The sequence below is a fragment of the Equus caballus genome, chromosome 5 (assembly GCF_041296265.1).
Source record: "Equus caballus isolate H_3958 breed thoroughbred chromosome 5, TB-T2T, whole genome shotgun sequence".
Classification (NCBI taxonomy): Eukaryota; Metazoa; Chordata; class Mammalia; order Perissodactyla; family Equidae; genus Equus; species Equus caballus.
The window spans coordinates 20754714-20775917 of NC_091688.1; the positions used below are offsets into that span (position 1 = coordinate 20754714).

General features: G+C 36.1%; 1 protein-coding gene across 9 annotated transcripts in view; it reads left to right on the forward strand.

The window, feature by feature from the left end:
• The window catches only part of PLA2G4A (phospholipase A2 group IVA), a 149829-nt gene that overhangs the window by 110985 nt on the left and 17640 nt on the right, over positions 1-21204 (forward strand). For all 9 annotated transcript variants that reach the window (XM_070266167.1, XM_005609738.4, XM_070266168.1 and 6 more), the window contains 5 exon segments: positions 5435-5572; positions 5658-5750; positions 9574-9645; positions 14317-14559; positions 18511-18695. In XM_070266167.1, the coding sequence (XP_070122268.1) occupies positions 5435-5572; positions 5658-5750; positions 9574-9645; positions 14317-14559; positions 18511-18695 (731 nt within the window).

A 21204-nucleotide genomic window follows, 5' to 3' on the forward strand; every position in this document is an offset into this window, starting at 1 on the left:
AGCTTAAAAAATCATTGTGAATGGCATGTAATTAACAGATTTATATCCAGAATCCTTTTGCAATCTTACCAAGGCTCACTTTTTTCCTCAACTGACTACTCTCAGGTAGGAATTTTGAATCGTTTATAAAAAGTGGTGCACCTGGAATTCATTCATTCAACAAGTGTTTAATCAATTACATTGACTAAAATGTTTATCATGCTTATGGTTCCGAAGTCACTTGTTTATTATCTTATTCAATTTTTACTACAACCCAGGGAGGGAGGTATTTTTAGCTCTGCTTCAAAAAAGAAAAAACAAAACCTCAGAAAGATTAAGTGATTTGCACATTGCCACATAGAAAGTAAGTAGCAGAACTGAGAATTGGTCTTGAAAATCCTTTGTACTTTATATAAAATTATTGCCTTCTCTGATTACTAACCATGTAGAATGTAGTACACCAGATGCTAAGTGTGAACCCCCCTCCCCCACCACGGCATACTGCCCCTGTCCTTTAAGGCCTTATAATCTGTTTGGGAAATTTACAATAATTACTAAAGAAGTTAAGGCACAAAAAGGAACAGAATGCTACTAGGCACTGTTCCCTAGACCAAATTACATGACATCTTTTCTCTCAGTTTCCTCATCTGTTAAATGAGACTGAAACTCTCCTCATAGTAGTTTGCCAAATAAATAAGATAAAGTATGTAAAATACTTAAAAGAGTGGCAGGCCCAAATTAAGTTTCAGTAAATCTTAATAATTTAGAGTGTTCTATGAAAGCTGCGTAAGAAAGTCAGAGGTCTGGATCTTAAAGGTAAATTTGTATATGTATATGTATAAAGGTAAATCTTAAAGGATTTGTATATGAAAGGCAAATTTAATTATTGGTTGGGGGAATAAGGCACACAACAGGATAAGATAAGCATGGTCTTCCCAGCAGCAACAAGGAGCCATACTTTGGCGGTAATGGAGATCATAGGGAGAGTTGAGATTTTATCATAGAAGAAAAGTTAGTGCTATGATGAAATGTCTTCTTTTTTGTTTTTGTTTTGTTTTTGCTTTCCCATTGCTCTGGTCTTGTGAGGTCTTGAAATGTTTGGAAATGATTTGATAAATAGCACTAGCAATCTGTGCATAGCAAAATAAGCCAGCTTTTACCCCAGAAGCATCATGATATGGTCAAACAAGCGGTAGACTAATTTGAAAGCCTTGTCTTACTTCTAAGCTGAAATAGCTTGGGCAGGTCACTTAATCTCTCTGATTCTTATTTTCCTCATTATTAAAAAAAAAAAAAAAAGGGATGTTAATAAACATCAAGCTTATCTTACAGAGCTATCAAGACAATCACCTGAGATTTGCTTAAGGCTGAAGATGATCAAGAGACAAAAGTATAATAGTTTTATTACCATCATTACAACTTTTCTGGCATTTTCACAGTTGCCTCTTTTTATTCTGAACTATTGGTCAGTAGCCATTCTCAAGAGAAAATCTGACTAAAATAATTAAAGAATAAATAATATTCCAGTGAGTGAATATTTTGGATTCATCTCAAGTGAGAAAAATCTGTTTTATGTTCAGTTAGGAGTCTTTCTACCTGCATATGTCCGATTTGGGCCATCTGCCTAACTGCAATGTTGTTACTGAGATGAGAGATGCACCATTAACCTTCATTGTTAAATTTCTATGATAAGGAGTTTCAAGCTGTTTCTTCCAACAGTGTTGGACAAAGCCATCAAACGTTAGTTATGTGGATCTTGTATCCAGATAAGAAATTCAAAGCTGCATGTTACAGGGTTCAAGTAGCTTGAGTTATTGAGAAAAAAAAAAAGAATGGAGACATGTCTCTATTTTATGCCTTTAAAATTTGCTTAGATTAAAAATGGATACCCAGGGGAAAAAAGTTGACATATTATCTAAATTATATTTTAAAAAGTCAACCAAATTATCTTAGCTTATAGAAGTTTTATCAACTTTACTTCAACAATATCAGAGAATGTTTTTCTTCTCTCTTAGAATAGTTTTAAACATTTTCCGCTTTTGAAGGTTTAAAAAAAATAAACGTTAGTTGTTTAAACTCCTAAGTATTTTTGACTCCTCCACTTCGCTGTGTTGCTGAGAGGATTTGTAACTTTTATTTTAAAATTTTCATTGGTCAGTAAATTGCATTTTCTGAGCATAACTTATGGAGTCTATAGCACGTTAAGTTCTTTGACAGACACTATAGGAATAAAAAATATAGAATTCTTCCTCAAGAAAGTTACAATCCCATTAACAAGACAAAAATAAAACATGAAAAATCAATTAGCCATACACATAGAATATTATTATCTACTAAAATGTGTAGGACTGGCATAAGTGCAAGGTATCATAGAGATTTAGTATATTCTCATCAGAGATGTCATGAAGGTGATGGAACTCAGATTTGAGTTGAACTTGGAACGATCTATCAAGTGGAGGTGAAAGGTCATCTTTGTGTGAAACAGGATGAGAAAATGCTCAGAAGGGAAGCCAAAAGTGTGTTTTGAGGAGCAGTACAAAGAAACTAGCTTTGATAAGGACTGGTGAAGAGTAGGTGGTATATTTGGTAAAACCATTAGTGCCCAGTTATAGAAAGATTTGCATTCCAGACAGAAATGTTTTCATTCCATTACGATCATAATGGGAAATATTTAATGCTTTTGGGTAGGGCAATGAATTATTTAAGTAGTGTTCTTGGAAAAAGCATTTTAGTGATTCATATAGGTAGATTGGGAAGGAAGGCAGCTGGAAACCGTCATATTTTGTAAAAAGGTCCTGGAACTAGGGAGATACTGATAAGGAAAGAGAGAAGATGGATGAGAAAAGCCTAAATGTTACTGGTGAGATGTGGTGATGGATGGATTGGGTAAAAGAGTGGTTTCAGTTAAAAAAAAGTTTTTTCTGGCCTGTGACAGCATTTACAGAAACAGGTAAGCTAGACTGAGAGGAAAGGTTATGAGTTCCTTTCCAGGCAAGTATAGTGGGATGTGATGGCAGTATATCCAAATGTAAATGTGCAGCAGGAAATTGGGCATGAGTAGATAGAGGTGCAGCAGAGAGGTTCAAATTTGAAGCGCACAAGTCGGCAACAAAGGAATAATAGTCAAATACTACTATAGTGAGTTCTTCAGTAAGGATTGGAGAGCAAATCTTGCCTCTTGAGAATGTCTGTAATTACTGTGTGCATGAGCCACCACATCAATAAGGAAGAGATTACTAGAGAAGTAGGAACCAGGAAATTATGCTTCATTACCCAAGATGGGTGTGTGAAATTCAGAGATAGGAAATTACTTGTGTGATATAGAAATTTCCCTAACAACGTCTGATTCATTGCTAGTCATGTCTCACTAACTCCATGTAAATCATTATAAAACATACCACTTTCTGATGAAGACTATATGTGCCATTTGGTTTGACTTGAAATGAATTATAATGTGTTCTCATCACAACTGTAGTTTCATAACTTCCTTCACAAAAGTAGAATGTTCTGATCTACCACTGAGTAAACAAATATATATTCACAATTCCTTTCCCAAAACTTTAGGAGCAGATGTTTTGGAATTCAGAATATTTTCGACTTTAAACTTAAAAAAATAGTTACACTGTATATTACATAATGCCCCACTGGGTTCTTATGATTTCTCCAATAGAATGTATCGATGTTCTCATTGAGTGAGATAAATAAAGATTAAGCCTCACAGCACTTCAAGATTGGTTTTTCTGCTAAATGAGTTCAGGTCAGGTTTTACCACCAAATGAAGAGCAAAAAATCCTTGTGGATTTTGGAGTTATTTGGATTTTGGATTTGTTGGATAAGGGGTTATGCACATGTTATAATTTCAGAAAAGGAGAAAAGGAAGAAGTGGGAAAAAAAAGGACAGAGGGTTATGAGTAAGGCAGGGGTGGATGGAGGTGGAAATTTATAGAGGATGGTTAACAAAGACCTTGAGCTACAGGTTAAGAAGGAGCAAGCCTTATAATTGCAGAAGGGAATAGCAAGCAAAAAGGTGCTGAGGTGGCAATGAGATTGCCCTCTTTGAGGAATATTAAGAAGGCTTGTGTGGCTGAAGTGGAATAAGCAAGACAAAACATGGTAGGAGATTGGTTAAATCATGTGGTCAGACAGACAGCATGAACGAGACCATCATGAAGCCTTGTTGGCCATGTTTTTATTTTCAGTCTAACGGTAAGCCATTGGAAAGCTTTCAGCTGGCATTAGTGCACTGTGATTTATATTTTTAAAAATCCATTCTGGCTACAGGGTATCAGAAAGATAGTAGGGGAATAGAGAAGATATGTTTTAGAAGACTATTGTGGAGATACAAGGCTGAGAGAGTATGTCAGCTTGTACCAGTATGGGCATGGTGGACAAATGGATAAGTAGCCAGTTTCTGGCCATATCTGATGATGGAGCCTACAGAACTTGATTTTTTGTATGTGAGATATAAAGGAAAGGGAACCATCAGGAGCAATCCTAACGTATGAATAGTGGCATGAATATGTAAAAAGTAGTTACTCTTTACCAAGAAGAGAAAGGCTGAGAGAGTGGCAAGTGTAGGAAATGGGAGTCAGAAACCAGGAATTCTTTTCGGATACATTCAAATTCAAATTGTTAGATGTAGTTATAACAATAGGAATACATGAAATATAGTAGTGGCTACCATTTATTGAGCAATTAAAATGTGCAAAGCCCTTTTCTAAGCTCCTTGCGTTTCATAACTCATCAGATCTTCACAACGGTTCTACAAACTATCCACTGATTTTATTCACAGTTTACAGATTAGGGAACTAAAACACCAAGAGCACAAGTCACCTATCCAAGGTTGTATAGTTAGGAAGCAGCAGAATGGGATTTGAACCCAGTGCTCTGGCTCCAGAGCCTCTGCTCTTAGAAAGTTTATTCTATCTACCCTATTACCATATATTTCTTAAGACATTTAGCATAAAAATTTTGCATTGTAATCTTGTGAGTTAGGATAATGGTTAATAAGCAAAATTAAGGAAAGATGAAGAAAAGACAAATGTTACAAAACGCTTTCTTCCATTTTCATAGTCTGCTTGCATTATCAGAAAGAATTTAATTCCTTCTATCTCCTTCATGAATTTCACATCTGAGTAAGTAGTTTTCAATTTTCCATTCTTTAGAATTAAAATGGACTTTATAATAGATGTCTTGAGTTTTCAAATGCAAAAGCGTATTCAATCTGTGCAAATTAGAAGGGATCATTTTGTCTTCTCATCTTATTCATTTATTAGCATTTCCCCCCCAACTTCTATACAATACCATATACATAATAGGCATTTGGTTAATTTTTAAAAAATATTTTAAATAAATGAATGAGAACAATCATGGCTTTGCTGATGTGATCTTTAGCTGTGCACATCTTTGTAGTATTTTCCTATTAATGGATTGCGTTTTTTTCAAATGCTTTCAGATTGGGTTGAATTTAGTCCGTATGAGATTGGCATGGCTAAATATGGGACTTTTATGGCTCCAGACTTATTTGGAAGCAAATTTTTTATGGGAACAGTTGTGAAGAAATATGAAGAAAACCCTTTGCATTTCTTAATGGGTAAGTGATCACAATCTACCACTAGTTTGACTGTTTTACGTCTAGGTACATTCTAAGTTATTTTCTCTTTTTTGCTTTACTTTAGGTGTCTGGGGCAGTGCCTTTTCTATATTGTTCAACAGAGTCTTGGGAGTTTCTGGCTCACAAAATAAAGGTTCCACAATGGAGGAAGAATTAGGTATTGTAAAAACATGCTTACATTAAGAATAATTATGCCACATTGATACATTTCATTAATGTCTGTATACACAGAAAATTAAATCATCATAAAGATTGTAGTTGTTTTAAACTTATCAATAATTTGGTTGAAAATCAAGCTAAATATTTCCTAGAAATCATATGTATATTCCTTCTTAAGTATTATTCTGACAATGATGTTTGGAAATTCATAAAAACCATTGATTCTTAAGAAGAATTTTTACTAGGGCATCTCCACTGCTTTTTAGTCATTATACATCTAAACATACTACGTGTGTTTGAGAATACTTCTTTTATCAAATAATGGTAGCTTTTTAAAGATTAGATTCATCAACCGTTAAACACAGTATGACACAAAGGTAAATTCATACTTAGCAGCTTATTTATCCCTTAAATACTAACTCACTAGAAGTCTGTTAGCTTCTGATAGCTAATTCATAGCAAAAAGAAGGAAAAATATTTCGAACTGTGGTAAACTAACAGTAATGATTTTCTTTAAATCTAATTCATTAGTCCATAATAAATTAAAAATAATATTTACAAAACTTGAAAAAGTAGACTCAACTGAGGCCGAGTGATTTTCGTTCATTGTAAGAAGAAAGCCACAGGAACATAGGTTTTCTTGGGTGAAAATTTTGACTTTAAACTTAAAGCAAACAAAACGTACATTCAGTATCTCCCAAACACCTTGCCCTCTGTATTGTAATCAACACTAAATTTCATGTGGCTATTTTGACTCATAGCAGGAAGGAACAGTAGAATGTTAAATCTGTATTTAGGGCCAGCCCAGCAGGAGCTGGGGAGGAAGGTCGTGTAGATTAGCAGTATGCTAACTGCCTACTACCTCTTCTCTGTCTGTGAGCTATCACATATCTATTTGAGGACAGAGCTGACTAAATATCATAAATGCCTTTTTCAACAATCAATTCATTTGAAGATTACTTGCATGTAAAAAAAGTTACTATGGAATTTTTTTTGACAAGCTGCCTTTAATTATTCCAGAAAATGGCGGTTGATTTAGTTAAGCTTTATATGCATGAAAGAATACAATTGAAACATTAATGAATACACTAGAAGTTGGCTTAAAAGTAGTGTTACCACTCCTTTTGCAAGAACTGATTTTATTTATTTGATATAGCAAGCGTAGTCCTCATATTAAGGACTACTACTGTAACATATTATGTTATATTAAGTCCTACAATCCTTTGGTCCTTCATATTTTCTTCAGCAGCATTGTTTGCATTTTTGGGTAGTTCTTAATAAGTCATAGAGAAGTGATCTTATGATTGCACTACAGCCGAAGATTTTAAAGTAAAAATAAAAGCAACCAAAACAAGGCATTTCGTACTTGAACTTGCTCCTGTTGTGTGAGCATCAGTCAGTCAGTAAGCAGCCAAGGTTGGTGGGTCTCTTGAGCCTACTCTGACCTTAATTACAGAGCCACATTCTCTTCAGGGTCACTGCAAGACAAAGTGTAGAATGCTGAAATGCTCTGGCTTGATTTATTTTAATGAACGTTATATCCCAGACGAATATCCTGTTCTCAACTTTAATTTTGTGGAAATAACTAACTCTTCTCTAAATTGTGTGAAGATTTCAGGAAAAAAAAAGAGAAAAAAAGCAGATGTATCAGGTATTATGAGGCTCACTTCCCTGTGCTCCTCTGTTGAATAATCCAGATAAACCTAGGGTTTGTTATTTTTTCCTCCTGAGGCAGGAAGAGAATAGGACTGAAACAACATGTTGAAGGTGGGCGAGACAATGGCCGAAGGCCAAGGAAAAGGAGAATGTTTATACTAAATAGTCTTGAGAATATTCTTTGCACTGAGACATCCCCTTTGAGGCCCATGGTTTGGCAGCTTATTTACTTGTTCTGTGTGGCAGACTTAGGGGGAATGTTGTGTCCCCGAGAACCACCAGTCAGCAGGATACGTGCGACCTCAGATTAGGTAAGGGTTTCCAGAAATGACACCAGAGAGGTGACTGAGGGAACTCTGAGGATTCCCGGTGACTCTTTCATCCACTGGCTGACTTTAAAAGGTTACCTCTTAAAGGGTGTTCAAACATAGTTTCTGTTTCTTTTTCTCCCTTCTAAAGAAAGACGTTAAGGTAAATTGGACCACAATCAGTTGACTCTAAAAGAAATTCTCTAGGAGTTTTGAATATATGCGGTCTATGCTTTTGAACAGATGAAGCTATATGTTATACTATGGTGATGGAAAATAGATAAATTCAGAATATTTAGCTTTTTGTATCATGAAACTTCATTATAAAGAAGACAATATTTTGGTGGACTGTCTTCTTAAATGAGAGTATCAAATGTGACAAAAAATAAAAGAAAAGAAATGCATAAGGAAATAAAATTTTGTCCTGCCAAATTACATATAGGACCAGAAACATACCTAATGCTTATGGCCCCTGGAGTGGATCATTTCTTAGCATCCTCTCTCCTCTATACAACAAAATTAGTTTCTGTAACAGTCATGGAATGAAATGAATAATAATATTAGCCAGTGAACACTTTCTTTTATTGAATTTCGTATGTGTAATCATGACAGTAAAATTAAATAAATCTAAAAATTTAAAAAGTCAACCTACTGATTCAAGCATTTATTGATTTTTCCATTGTGTACTCTTTATTATTCATGGACATGACATTTATGTAGGTATAATAAATGCATGGGGAAGCCAAATGGTATATCTATATTTCTCTGAGTGTAGAGCCCCAAAATGATTCTATCACTGAAAATTATAAATTTGGAGTCAGTTTTTTAAAATTAAAAAAGAATTCTATTGACTAATATAAGAAAAAAGAGGTCACTATACAGAATGTGGTTTCATGTAAGTGTCCAAAGAAAGTTTGATTTTTCTGCAAATGATGATTATAAGAATGGTCTGTGTACCCCATAATTTAGGTACTTCTTACTTGAAAAAAGACAACTAGTTATGCTAGATTTTACTCCTGGTTGTTTTTTTTTTAAAGGATTTATGGGTTCTATTTCAGTTTTTATAACTGCTCTCTTAATATCTTCTGAGGAAGCATAAATTCTCAACATTTTAGCAGACGATTTTCATTATTATTGAAAATCAAAAGATAACTTCTATAAGGAGCTTTCATTCATTTTGATGAAACTGTTCTGTAGCCTCACCCCCCTGGCCCCCACCGTAGGTTTTGGTTTTACCCTGGATTTTCCTTCATAACCACTACTTAAACATATTTACTTGAAGAAAAATAGACTTTTTTTTTTTTTAAAGATTTTATTTTTTTCCTTTTTCTCCCCAAAGCCCCCTGGTACATAGTTGTATATTCTTCGTGGTGGGTCCTTCTAGTTGTGGCATGTGGGACGCTGCCTCAGCATGGCTTGATGAGCAGTGCCATGTCCGTGCCCAGGATTCAAACCAACGAAACACTGGGCCTCCTGCAACGGAGCGCACGAACTTAACCACTCGGCCACGGGGCCAGCCCCAAGAAAAATAGACTTTTATGGTATAACAAGGAGCTTCTTATAATCAAGTTATTCTTCCTGTCAAAATTAAAATAAACATATAAAAATTCTCCCCTTTAAATCATGAATGAATAAATTTTAAACTAATTTTTCATGTCTTGGGAAATTTTGTTTTCCAATGAGAAATTTGAAAATAATAAATCTAATACATTTTGACTTACTAAATTGATCTAAATTTACACTGGTAAATCCAGTAGACCTCACTCGGTGGTTTTGCTGAGATTACTTCCTTATAGGAAATTCCACTATGAGTCTTCGCACCTGAGATCCTTCAATTGTTTTGTTTTCTTTCTGCAGAAAATATTACGGCAAAGCACATTGTGAGTAATGATAGCTCAGATAGCGATGATGAATCACAAGAACCCAAAGGTAAGAAAGCTGGAATCTTCTCTGACAGAAGTCCATTAGGCAAGGCTATGAATGTTTCGTCTGATTCTCTCACTCAAGATGCTACTGGTTGTCTCTGCTCAAGGCAGAGAGTGATAGAATGGTAACTTTCAATTCAAAGAGAGAGCTAACGCTGTGTATGTAATAAAATATGCAACACACAAATGTCCTTTATTTCTTTTTTTTCTTAATACCTCAAAAATATTCCCAGTTGAACAATTAGAGAACAAACGGAGATGGTAGAAATATCAAATTTTGTTTTAAGTCTGATTTAGAGCACTGGGCTGCTCAGCATGGAAACTGATCTGATCTGGGAACATTTTTACATGGTTTTAAATATTAAAATTTCATCTTTTAAAATTTTATTATTAAGTAACGTGTGAAAAATGGTATTCTCACTTCATTCCTGAGCCTTATCTCATTGCCAACGCTCCTTCTCCGAGGGAGGGATCAATGGCGAAGTAGGGTAGAATTATCAAGACCTTTTTGTTGCACATATTACTTTGTAGTATAAATGTTTTCTTTCACATTTTCGCAAAGCAGTTTTCAGCCTGATGTAAATCACGATAGTCGGTGATAGAGTTGGCACAGGGATAAGGCAAGGATTGGGGATGTTTGTTGCAAATGTTCTGTGGTAAGAAGGAATGATTTTACATTTTGACACAGCTGTTTGTACAGATGTTCCCAATAGTCCAAAAGCAAACAAAACAAGTAAACAAACAAAGAGAAGATTTTATAACTCAGTGCATACGTCCTATTACAGTTTGAATATGATCATCTAGATTTTAGAAGATGTTAAATGCTTTCTTGTCCAAAACTTAACAAATTCCACCAGCCATGGTATAGATATTGGAAGAGTCTGTTTTATCCTTGCTGAATCAACACTAAAATGAAAATTCTCCTTTCCTAGCTGGACTGTTACTTCCTCATAGGATAAGTTTGTGTAAATTAGAGAAAAGGTGCCTTCTCTCAAAAGTGCAGCTACGGAGGCCCACAGCTTGGCGAGTGTGCAGTTTCTTATGACTATTAAGAAAGGAAATCCTTTCCTGGGCAGACAAAGCTCTTGATCAGGCACAAGGCTTGGCCAGTGATGCGCATTCTGGACTTCAATCTTTATCTGCCTGCTATCCTGCTGCCGTATGCAGCTGATGATTTGCCTAGTTAGATAGAGCAGCCCAGTCGTTAGGCAGGAAAGAATCCTGGCCTGGAAGGAACTGAGTCTTTATTCTGGCTTCTTCATATTTTTAATTTTAATCTTAATTTTTTTAGTTGTTCAGATCTTTTTTTACAATTTTGAACATGCCTAGCATTTCTAGAATTAATTATGTATCAATTTAGGGATTATCAAGTAGAGATAGTAATGATTTGTCAATTATTAAGTAAATTGCTATAGATGATCAGTACCTTCGATCACTTCTGTAGTACTGACTGATTATCTTAAGGCTGAGAAGTTCAAGGACCCTTTGAATACGGCTGCTTTAGTTTTAGTACCAGTCTAGACTGGGGAATGATAATTAGGATGTTTTTGGGGATTTCGTATTACCTCTCAATGTTCATTTTTTCCCTTTTAAATAGACTTTATTTTCTAGGGTAGTTTTGGATTCATATCAAAATTGAGCAAAAAATACAGAGAATTCTCATATATTCCCTGCACCCCCACACATATAGCCTCTCTCACTGTCAACATCCTATACCAAAGTGGTACCTTTGTTACAATCCTGAACCCACACTGACTCATCATTATCACCCAAAGTCCAAACTTTAGGGTTCACTCTTGGTATTGTATATTCTATAGCTTTTCACAAATATATATTGACATGTTTCCATGATTGCAGTATCATACAGAGTAGTTTCACTGCCCTAAAAGTCCTCTGTACTCTATTCATTCCCAAGCCACCCACCCCCAACCCCTGGTAACCACTGATCATTTCACTGTCTCCATAGTTTTGCCTTTTCCAGAATGTCATATACTTGGAATCGTAAAATAGATAGCCTTTTTGGATTGGCTTTTCTCACTTAGTAATATGCATTTAAGTTTCCTCTATATCTTTTCATGGCTTGATAGCTCATTTCTTTTTAGCGCTAAATAATGTTCCATTGTCTCGATATACCACAGTTTGTTTATCCTTTCACCTGCTGAAGAATATCTTGGTTGCTTCCAAGTTTTGTATTCATAATCGAATAAAGCTGCTGTGAACATCTGTGTTAGATTTCTGTGTGGATATAAATTTTCAGCTCCTTTGGATGAAAACCAAGAAGCGTGATTGCTGGATCATATGATACGAGTATAATTTAGTTTTGTAAGAAACTTCCAAAGTGGCTGTGCCATTTTCCATTCCCACCAGCTATGTATGAGTGTTCCTGTTGCCCCACATCCTTGCCAGCATTCAGTGTTGTCAGTGGTTTGGATTCTGGCATTTCTAGGGTGTGTGGTGGTATCTCGTTGTTTTAATCTGCATTTCCCTGATGACATATGATGTGGAGCATCTCTTCATATGCTTACTTGCCATCTCTATGTCTTCTATGGTGAAGAGTGTGTTAAGGTCTTTTGCTCATTTTTTCATTGAGACACTTGTTTTCTTAGGGTTGAGTTTTAAGAGTTCTTTGTATGTTTTTAATAACAGTCCTTTAACAGGTGTGTCTTTTGCAAATAATTTCTCCCAGTTTGTAGCTTGTCTTTTGTTCTCTTGAGTCCCCTTCATTTCTTTTTTTTTTTTTAAAGATTTTATTTTTTCCTTTTTCTCCCCAAAGCCCCCCCGGTACATAGTTGTATATTCTTCGTTGTGGGTCCTTCTAGTTGTGGCATGTGGGACGCCGCCTCAGCGTGGTTTGATGAGCAGTGCCATGTCCGCACCCAGGATTCGAACCAACGAAACACTGGGCCTCCTGCAGCGGAGCGCGCGAACTTAACCACTAGGCCACGGGGCCAGCCCCAATTTAGTCTTGTAATTTTGAGGAAGATCTTTAGGCGCTTTCAACTTTAGTTTCTTCAGATCTGTGCTGGCATCATTTTACCTGGTCTCACAGAATTTTTGTAATCATCAAATTAGCAAATGCACGCAAAGAGCTTTAAGTTGTAAAGGGCTATGCAAACCAAAATTTACTATTAGTATTACAGGTAATAAACAATAGATATCATTTATCTATTGTTGACTGCTAGGTTTGTCCCACAAGTGATGCCATTTCCAAGTATGTCATAAGGAAAGTAGATGTTCTACTGTAAAGAAGTGGGGTTTATTTAATAACAATAATAATGATGATGATAATGATGATGAAGAAAAGAAGCTCCAAATCTTTAGAAAATAATTGAGTATCTTATTCATATCCTGTGTAAATGGAGATATAAATCAGTTTAAAGCCTAATTTGTTCTAGTGAAAGATTTTCTTTGTCATGTTTGGCATTAGAGAAGTGTGGGAGTAGAAGAGAGTACACGTGTTTTTTGTGAATATGTAGTCATCTGGATTGGTTACTGAAAGATCTCTTCATTTTCCCAGTTCAGTTAAGCTAATCTTTGTGAAGATAAACATTTATTATGGTTTTCTCTATGCTTGGTTAACATTTATTGGAAATTATGAAGTTTGAACATAAACTCTCTTTTCTCTCTCGACACACACACAGATATAGTTTTGTGTGTGCCTGTATATTCGTATACAGAGGTCCCAGAAATCTGAACAGAAAGGACTTAGGCAGGCAGCATTATATTCCACCTTACAGTGTTCTTAGATTTGGAAAATGAGTGAGTAATATTAATGATGATGATTATCCTGCTGCTACAACTATTTCTACTAATAACTAGTGTTTATTAAGAATTTAATATGGGACGGGCACTTTTCTAAGAACTTTACATGAATGCACTGCCTCAGTTAATCCTCACGACGGCCCTATGAGGTTTACTGATGAGGAGGTGAAGGCTGAGAAGGGTTAACTAACTAGTAAACACTGGAGAGAAGGTTGGAATCCAGGCAGTCTGCTTCTGGAGCCAATGCTCTAAATAACTACACAAAACGGCTCTCCAGTAGTAGTGATGTGTGCATAGGGTTTAAGGAAAAAGTCATTTAAAACTGCTTCCTTTGGAAGATTGCTGAATTTTAAAACATTTTAAAGCATGTGTTTACATTACACAGTTTTAAACTACAAACTTTATAAGTAAGAATAAATTGACTGTTCCCAGGGTGTTTATTGAGCAGCAAATATGTGAATCCTTCAGTTGTCTGTTCCCAGTTTCCATAATTTCTTGCCTTTTACTAAACAGAATAGGGAAGGAAACTTAAGAAATGAAGAGGATGGGATTAGCTACTCTGGATTTTCCCTGTGTGTATGTGTGTTTATGTGTGTTATGTCCTTCCAAGCAAAAGGAAAGAAAAGGACTGGGGGAGGGGAGAAAGGAGAAAATAGAAGTTTGCCTGGAAATCTAAGAATAGACCAAGTAACACGGTCAAGAACACAACCTTTAGATTGAGTCTAGGTAAAGGGTAAAGTAAGAACCAAAATGATTAACTGAAATATTTACGGTATTAATTTATACAAATAAACGTTTGTTAAATGGAAAGCCATAGAGCTTCATTGTTAATTTTAACACCCAAGTGCCCAAAGAAGATGATTGTTTTAAATGGATTTTGGAATCTGTATAATGATCTTTTCCTTTTCCTTAGGCACTGAGAATGAAGATGCTGAAAGGGACTATCAAAATGATAATCAAGCAAGTTGGGTCCATCGTATGTTAATGGCCTTGGTGAGTGACTCCGCTTTATTCAATACCAGAGAAGGACGTGCTGGGAAGGTGCACAACTTCATGCTGGGCTTGAATCTCAACACATCCTACCCACTGTCTCCCTTGAGGAACTTTACCACACAGGAATCCTTGGATGAAGATGAACTGGATGCAGCTGTAGCAGGTAAGTACGCAAAATATAACCCACGGAAGCTTATTCAGGAAATCTTTATTCCTTGTCTGGGAGAAATATTTTAATTATTATTAGTACTTATTCATTAATTATTATTAATACTTGTTATTAATACAATTATAGTCACATGCATTTAATGTGTAAAGGGCTTCGAATTACTGTTTTTTGGAAGAAAAAACATACTGGATAGCAAATAGCATCGTTACGCCAGCATAGAAAATTTTCATTGCAATATTGAGAACAACCTTAGATCTTCTCTGTATTGGTCAGGATTCACTCACAGAAAACAGGAAACCTTCACTCTTGTTTAATTGAAAGGAGTTTAAAGTAGGGAATTAGATGTTTACAAAATTGTTCCAAGGCTTGGAGGAGCAAGCTCCAGACTGAGCTTCCAGGAATGATTCCAAAAACACTTCAGAATTACCCTCACAAACGCCCCCACAACTGTGCTTGGCAGTAGAAATAACAGAAACAGAGCCTCTGTCTCATTTCCTCCGTCCAGTCTCCTGTGGGTGTTTCTCCTTGGCAAAGGTCGGGTCTCAGCAGAACCAGAGCTGTGATGGCGTCTGGTGTATGTAGTCTTCAGCCTGGCTTGCAAGTGCAGTGCAGTCATGCGTGCACCCTAGGGATCGGGGTGGAGTTGAGTTCACCCGTCTGCAACATCCGTCAGGCTATTGAATCTGTCCCTCCAGTTCTCAGAAAGGTTGGGTAACTTTCTTAGGGTCACCTGGTAAGAACCCCCTCACTTTCAGATTTGTCATTTAGCCAAATTCCAAAGAATAATTCCCTTTATTCTTCAGTTCCATGTATGTTCCAAATTAAAAGTTAAATTTGCATTGGTGACTAATCAGTACGTAATCATCTTTGTTATAATGATCCTGTCATCTTACATTTTTCTACTTCACCATACAATCATTTTCCCCTTAATTGCTCAAATGTCGTTTCTCAGTCATTTCTGCCTAAGGACATTGACAGGATGCTATAAAAACTTAGGTGGGATTTTTCCAGAAAACTTTCTACCGCTCTTTGTTTAAGCATTGGATCTATAAAATATCTGTGAAAATTAAGACATGACTTTAGATTTTGTTCTTGTTTTGGTAGTGCTATTTCTGTTTGTTGCTTGAGCTTAAGGGAAATTGCAGAAGCAAGAGTTACCTCTGTTGTTTAAACAACAGGAGTAGAAACTCACTCTACTTTACATTATATTTATAGCATCAAAGTCTAGGATATGAGGTATGTCTGTTTACAGACCTGCAATCCAAACCCTTCCACATTAACTATAATAAAAGTCTATTTGTGATAAAGTCACTATTTTTAAATTCTTCCAAATTTAAAAAAAAAAAAAAACACTTGACTGTGCAATCAGTGACATTTTTCTTGTGTTGTGGCACATGATGGTACTTATTGCCATTATAGTGTCAATTAAATGTGTCTTCTTTAGAAACTTAGGCTTCATGGATGAATGATGATGGGCTTTACAAAAGAAACAGCTTAGCTTCATAGAACATTGAGAGCTAGAAAGAATCTTTAGTTATTTTAGTCTATAGAAAACGAAGATCAAAAGAAGATAGTTATCATCTTTGCCTAAAATTGCTCAGCTGAACTAGAATTGGGACACAAGCCTCCTGGCGTTACTCAGAAGACTTTCTCTTCTGTTACACTCCTTTCCCCATCACCCTTGGTTTTATTAGTCATTGCCGATGTAAAAATGGAAGTTTCCTTTGTGTGTAATTTATTGTCTGTTTTACGTTATTACTTTGGTCTCATCACCCAGCAGAGCTCCTTCTGTGGTTTGCACAGCACGTGTTCTTCACTCCACATTTTAACAACTTCCTGGTAGTTTTGCAATATTTTATGCAGATTCAGAAGTGTTAGGGTTGCCAGATAAAACAGAGCATGCTCAGTTAAATTTGAATTTCAAATAACATATACATAGTATAAGTGTGGCCCTTGCAAGATTTGGGACATACTTGTCCTAAAAAGTTATTTGTGGTTTATCTGAAACTGGGCATACTGTATTTTTATTAGATAAATTTGGTAACCTTGAAAGTGTGCCCCTTTCATTACTCTCACCTTCTTTCAAATTGTTCTTTGTTTTTATCTTTCTTCCTTCCTTTGTTCGTTCTTGCATTCACACGGTATTTACTGAGCACTCACAATGGGTTTGGTACTAGGAATCCAGCAGTCAACAAGACAGAGGAATCCTTGCCCTCATAAAGACTAAAATCATTTCTTGACCTTTCCTCGAAGTTTTGATTAATAGAGAAATTTATATACTTTAGTTAACAATGCTAGAAAAGTAGAGCAAAACTAAAAACCAGGAACCCTGATCCTGATGGAACCATAGGTCAGTGAGGATGCACAGTCTTCATTTGTCCTCTCTGTCCTGTCTGGAGAATAATAGCTCTATGTCACCTTATTTGCTTCCTTTCTTTATTCGGTGCCCTTTGAAAGACGAGTCCTGGACAGTTTTCATAAAATAAAATGAGGAAGTAGAAAACTTAGTCATCCCAAAATATGGTATCACATAGACTAAATATTGCTTTCATTGAGGTATTTTGAAATGTTGAGCCTAAAATTGTTTTAAATTAATGATCTTTGGAAAGAACTTTAAATTTTATTTCTTAGCGTTGATCTCATTAAAATTCCATTGCGTTCACTTTGTATTTATCCAATTGAAAAAAGATATATGGCATATTGATTTTAGTCAAAAATCCTGTTAGGTCAGTGACGAGTTTATTCAAATTTGTTACTTACAGACCAATGTTGCTAAAAATGGACTGCATTTTAGACTGAATTTACTGAACTGATTAGCGCTTTTTCAGACAAGACCCTTACCAAGATAAACCCTGTTTATCTCCCTCTGGTTAATTCCAAGTTTTAGAATAGCCATGTGTGTGAAATGAAAATGTAAAAGATTTGTCCTAAACTGTGATCATCTTGGTTCATAAAGCCTTCATTAAAACTCCTTTTTATTATACAGTTAAAATACCATCATTTAATTAAACATTAATTAAGGTTGTTTCTCTTTTATTTTTGTGCACACACCCCCCCCCCCCATGCAAAAGAAATGGAGATTTTTATCTTCTCTGGATATTATGTTGGAAAAAAATCCTACATTTTGGTTTACTATGTTGTGATTTTGTTTATACAGATTAAAGTTTGAGCATCTTGGAATTTAAACAATCCCTCAACCTAAAATGAGAAAAAATTAGTGCACTCTTTTTGTGCCTATTACTTCACCTTGCAGGCAATCTTTTGAAAACAGGAGAAATAAGATAATGAGATTCCCCCTGTTTGTTTACCTCAAAATAGCTGTATCCATTTAGAAACTAATTTTGGAGAAACTGCCTATTAATTACGTGACTTCTTTCCTGTTTACTTTTGTGTTTATGTTATTTACTGTGACACACACTGTCTGGAATAACAATAACAAATCAAGACATGAGTTAATTTAGGCCAGAGTTCAAAACACAAAAATCCAAATATTTGTACATCGTAAATGAATCTGTGTGATGTATTTATAAAATGACCATCGCAGATATCCACAACTGAGTTGCTTTATGAGAATATTACATATATAACTTTGATATTTAGTTATCAATATAATAGGATACAATAGGGCCAGTAGGAATTGGTCTATGATGGTTACATCAGGGCCTGAGTTAAGTACTTTCCATGCTTTGTCCCAATTAATCCTCACAGCAACTTTATTTGATAGATTCTTTTACCCTGATATTACACATGAAGAAACTAAGAGTAAAAGGCAATAATTAATTTACAATTGCTAAAGCTGAACTCATGCCCAGCTCTGTTTGCCTCCAAAGCTTGAAGTCTTCACCATATGGAAGTCTATCTCACAAATTTACATAACAAATATTTTTATATCCTAAATAATGTTAACTTATTTAATTCATTCTTTTCTTTCTTTCCTTTGAAAAGATCCTGATGAGTTTGAGCGCATATATGAGCCTCTGGATGTCAAAAGTAAAAAGATTCATGTAGTGGATAGTGGCCTCACATTTAACCTGCCGTACCCGCTGATCCTGAGACCTCAAAGAGGAGTTGATCTCATCATCTCCTTTGACTTTTCTGCAAGGCCAAGCGACTCTAGTCCTCCATTCAAGGTAAGGAGAATTTATGTAGCTCTCCATTATCTATCATGTTCTTTTGCCTCCCTTGTAGCTATCTTAGTCCTCTTGACCTCAATTTCTTATCCCTTTACCCCATTTTCTACATTATTGCAAGTAATATTTCTAAAACACAGATGTGATTCAATCACTCTCTTGCTTAAAGAAACTTTTACATGATTCCCCATGACCCAGACACTCCTGAGCAGGACAGGAATGATACAATGTATCCAAAGGTCAGGAAGTAAATTAGACTGAGCTGTGGGAGTTAGCAGATGAAAGATAATTAAAACCATGCATGGGGAGTATACACTGTGAGAAGAGAAGGGAACATAAAATAGTATCTTGAAGATTCAACGACAAATCAGGGGAAAAGGACAAAAATCAAGGATATGTGCAGTGTTATGAAAACCAGTTGAGGATATTTAACAACAAGGAAATCTTTGGTGAAGTGGATGAGAGCGGTTTCAATAGGGTTGTGAGCGCAGAAATCATACTGCAGTGATTTGATAGATGAGTGGAAGTTAAGAAAATGGACACAATTCTGTAGATTGTCCAGGGAAGATGGAGATAGACTGTCTCTGCAAGAAGTTGTGGGGAACAGGAAAACTGTGTGTATGCGAAGGGGTGGGTTGTTAATGAAAGAGACTTGAGCATGTTTAAATACTGATGGCCAGGAGTCATTAATGAGGATGTCATTGGAAAATGGAGAGATGACACAAATGGTAGAGTCACATCCCTGGGAAGGTTTTGGGTTGAGGAGTGGAAAGAAGATGCAAAAGTAGAGGTCGAGAGTAGTAGGGACAAGAGAGAAGCGGGAAATAATTGGCTGTGGATGGAGGTTCGTTGTTAGGCATGAAGAAGGGCAGTTTAAAAAGTACTCATGATGACTTCTAACTTTTGTAGGAGTTGGGAGTCAGTGTCATCTTTTGAGAGTGAGAGGATGGAGGTAGTGCAGCCAGGGGTGTGCAGAGAATAGTCTACATCTGTGAAGAAGTGAGGAAAAGTTCTGAATAGACAACATAGGAAAATTGCTAGGCAGCGTTGTGGCCTCACCCTAGTGAGACTGTGAATGTTACTGCTCCCTCCGCCTGGAGCAACTTAAACTTTCTTTAGATGCATCTCAAATATTACCCTGTTAGACCTCCACAGGAATAGTTTCAATACAAACGACTTAGTAAATTCTGTGAATACAGCGATTTTCATGGTGTATTATCTGTATTTGTTTATATATATATCACTTCCACTGTCTGTGAACTCTTTTGGGACTAGAACAGTATTTTGTGTACGTATGTGTTTGTTTTGTTTTAATCATTTGGTTCTAATTGCTTTATAAGTGCCTGCCAAAATGTATGTAGGACATTTTTTGTGGGTGAATGAATGAAATGCTTTAAGAGAGGTGGAGTTATTATCCCCATTTCATAGGTTAAGAAATGGAAACTCACAGAGATTAAGTGAAACAGTCCATGGTCTTCCCATCAGGAAGAGTCAGTGATAACCCAGGGCCTCTGACATCTAGTTTTCTTTCTATTACACTATGATTGCACTGCTCTCAAGACTAATAGGGTTATAGTAATAACTCTTTAATATATAGGGAACCTCATATTTTAAAAATGCTGTCATATTTGATCCTTTTTGAGGCTGTTCGTGGTATTCAGACAGGAAAACAAGGATTGGTGGGATAAGTGATCTTACCACGTCAACAATTAAATAAGATAATGGATGAAGAGAGAAAAGCCCAGGACCTGACTGGGGAAGTGCGAGTTAAGTAGTGGTCAAGCTGGACCTCATTTCAGGGCTCCAGAATGAAAATCCGAAGCTCTTTCTCCTTCACTTTCCCCTTCAAAAAGCTGCATCCTTTGTACACACTGGGCACGCACTTTTTTCTGTGCTGTGTGCAGCAGTTAGTGGTAAAACAAGGTTCTTGATCTCCATAACATTTTAGGTGTTTGGGGGCAAATGCTTACATGCACAAGAGTCATTTGGAAGGAAATCTAGAAACTTATTGTTAAATAGCTGCTTGGATTTATGTAAGTATGTGTATTATAGGAGATCCATATAAGAATAGATTGGTGTTTCCTGGAGTGGATGAGAATGGAAATTAATGGAACAGGATGAAAATGGCACAGATGTGACAATGAGCACATCTGGGGACAGGAGTGATCTGCTTACTAGTGACAGATATTAAGCTCCCCTTAGGAGGGCTTTAGGGGAGAATTCAAGAGTGGATGTTAGGAAATAGAGAATCCTGAAGGGTTTCCAGCAGACAAATGACTTCATGAAACTGGAATCTTAGGATGATTAACCTGACAGTGGAAAGTAGGATGAATTGAAAAATGGAGGGCAAAAGATTAAAATCAAGAGGGATTTACTGTAATCCAAGCATAGGGTAATGAAGTATCGCACCAGGGCGGGTGACTGAAAACCAGGAGCAGGATTGATGACCTATGAGCAGCAGTGGGGAGCTGAGTCTCAATGGATGACTCTAAGAAGATAGCTTACAAGC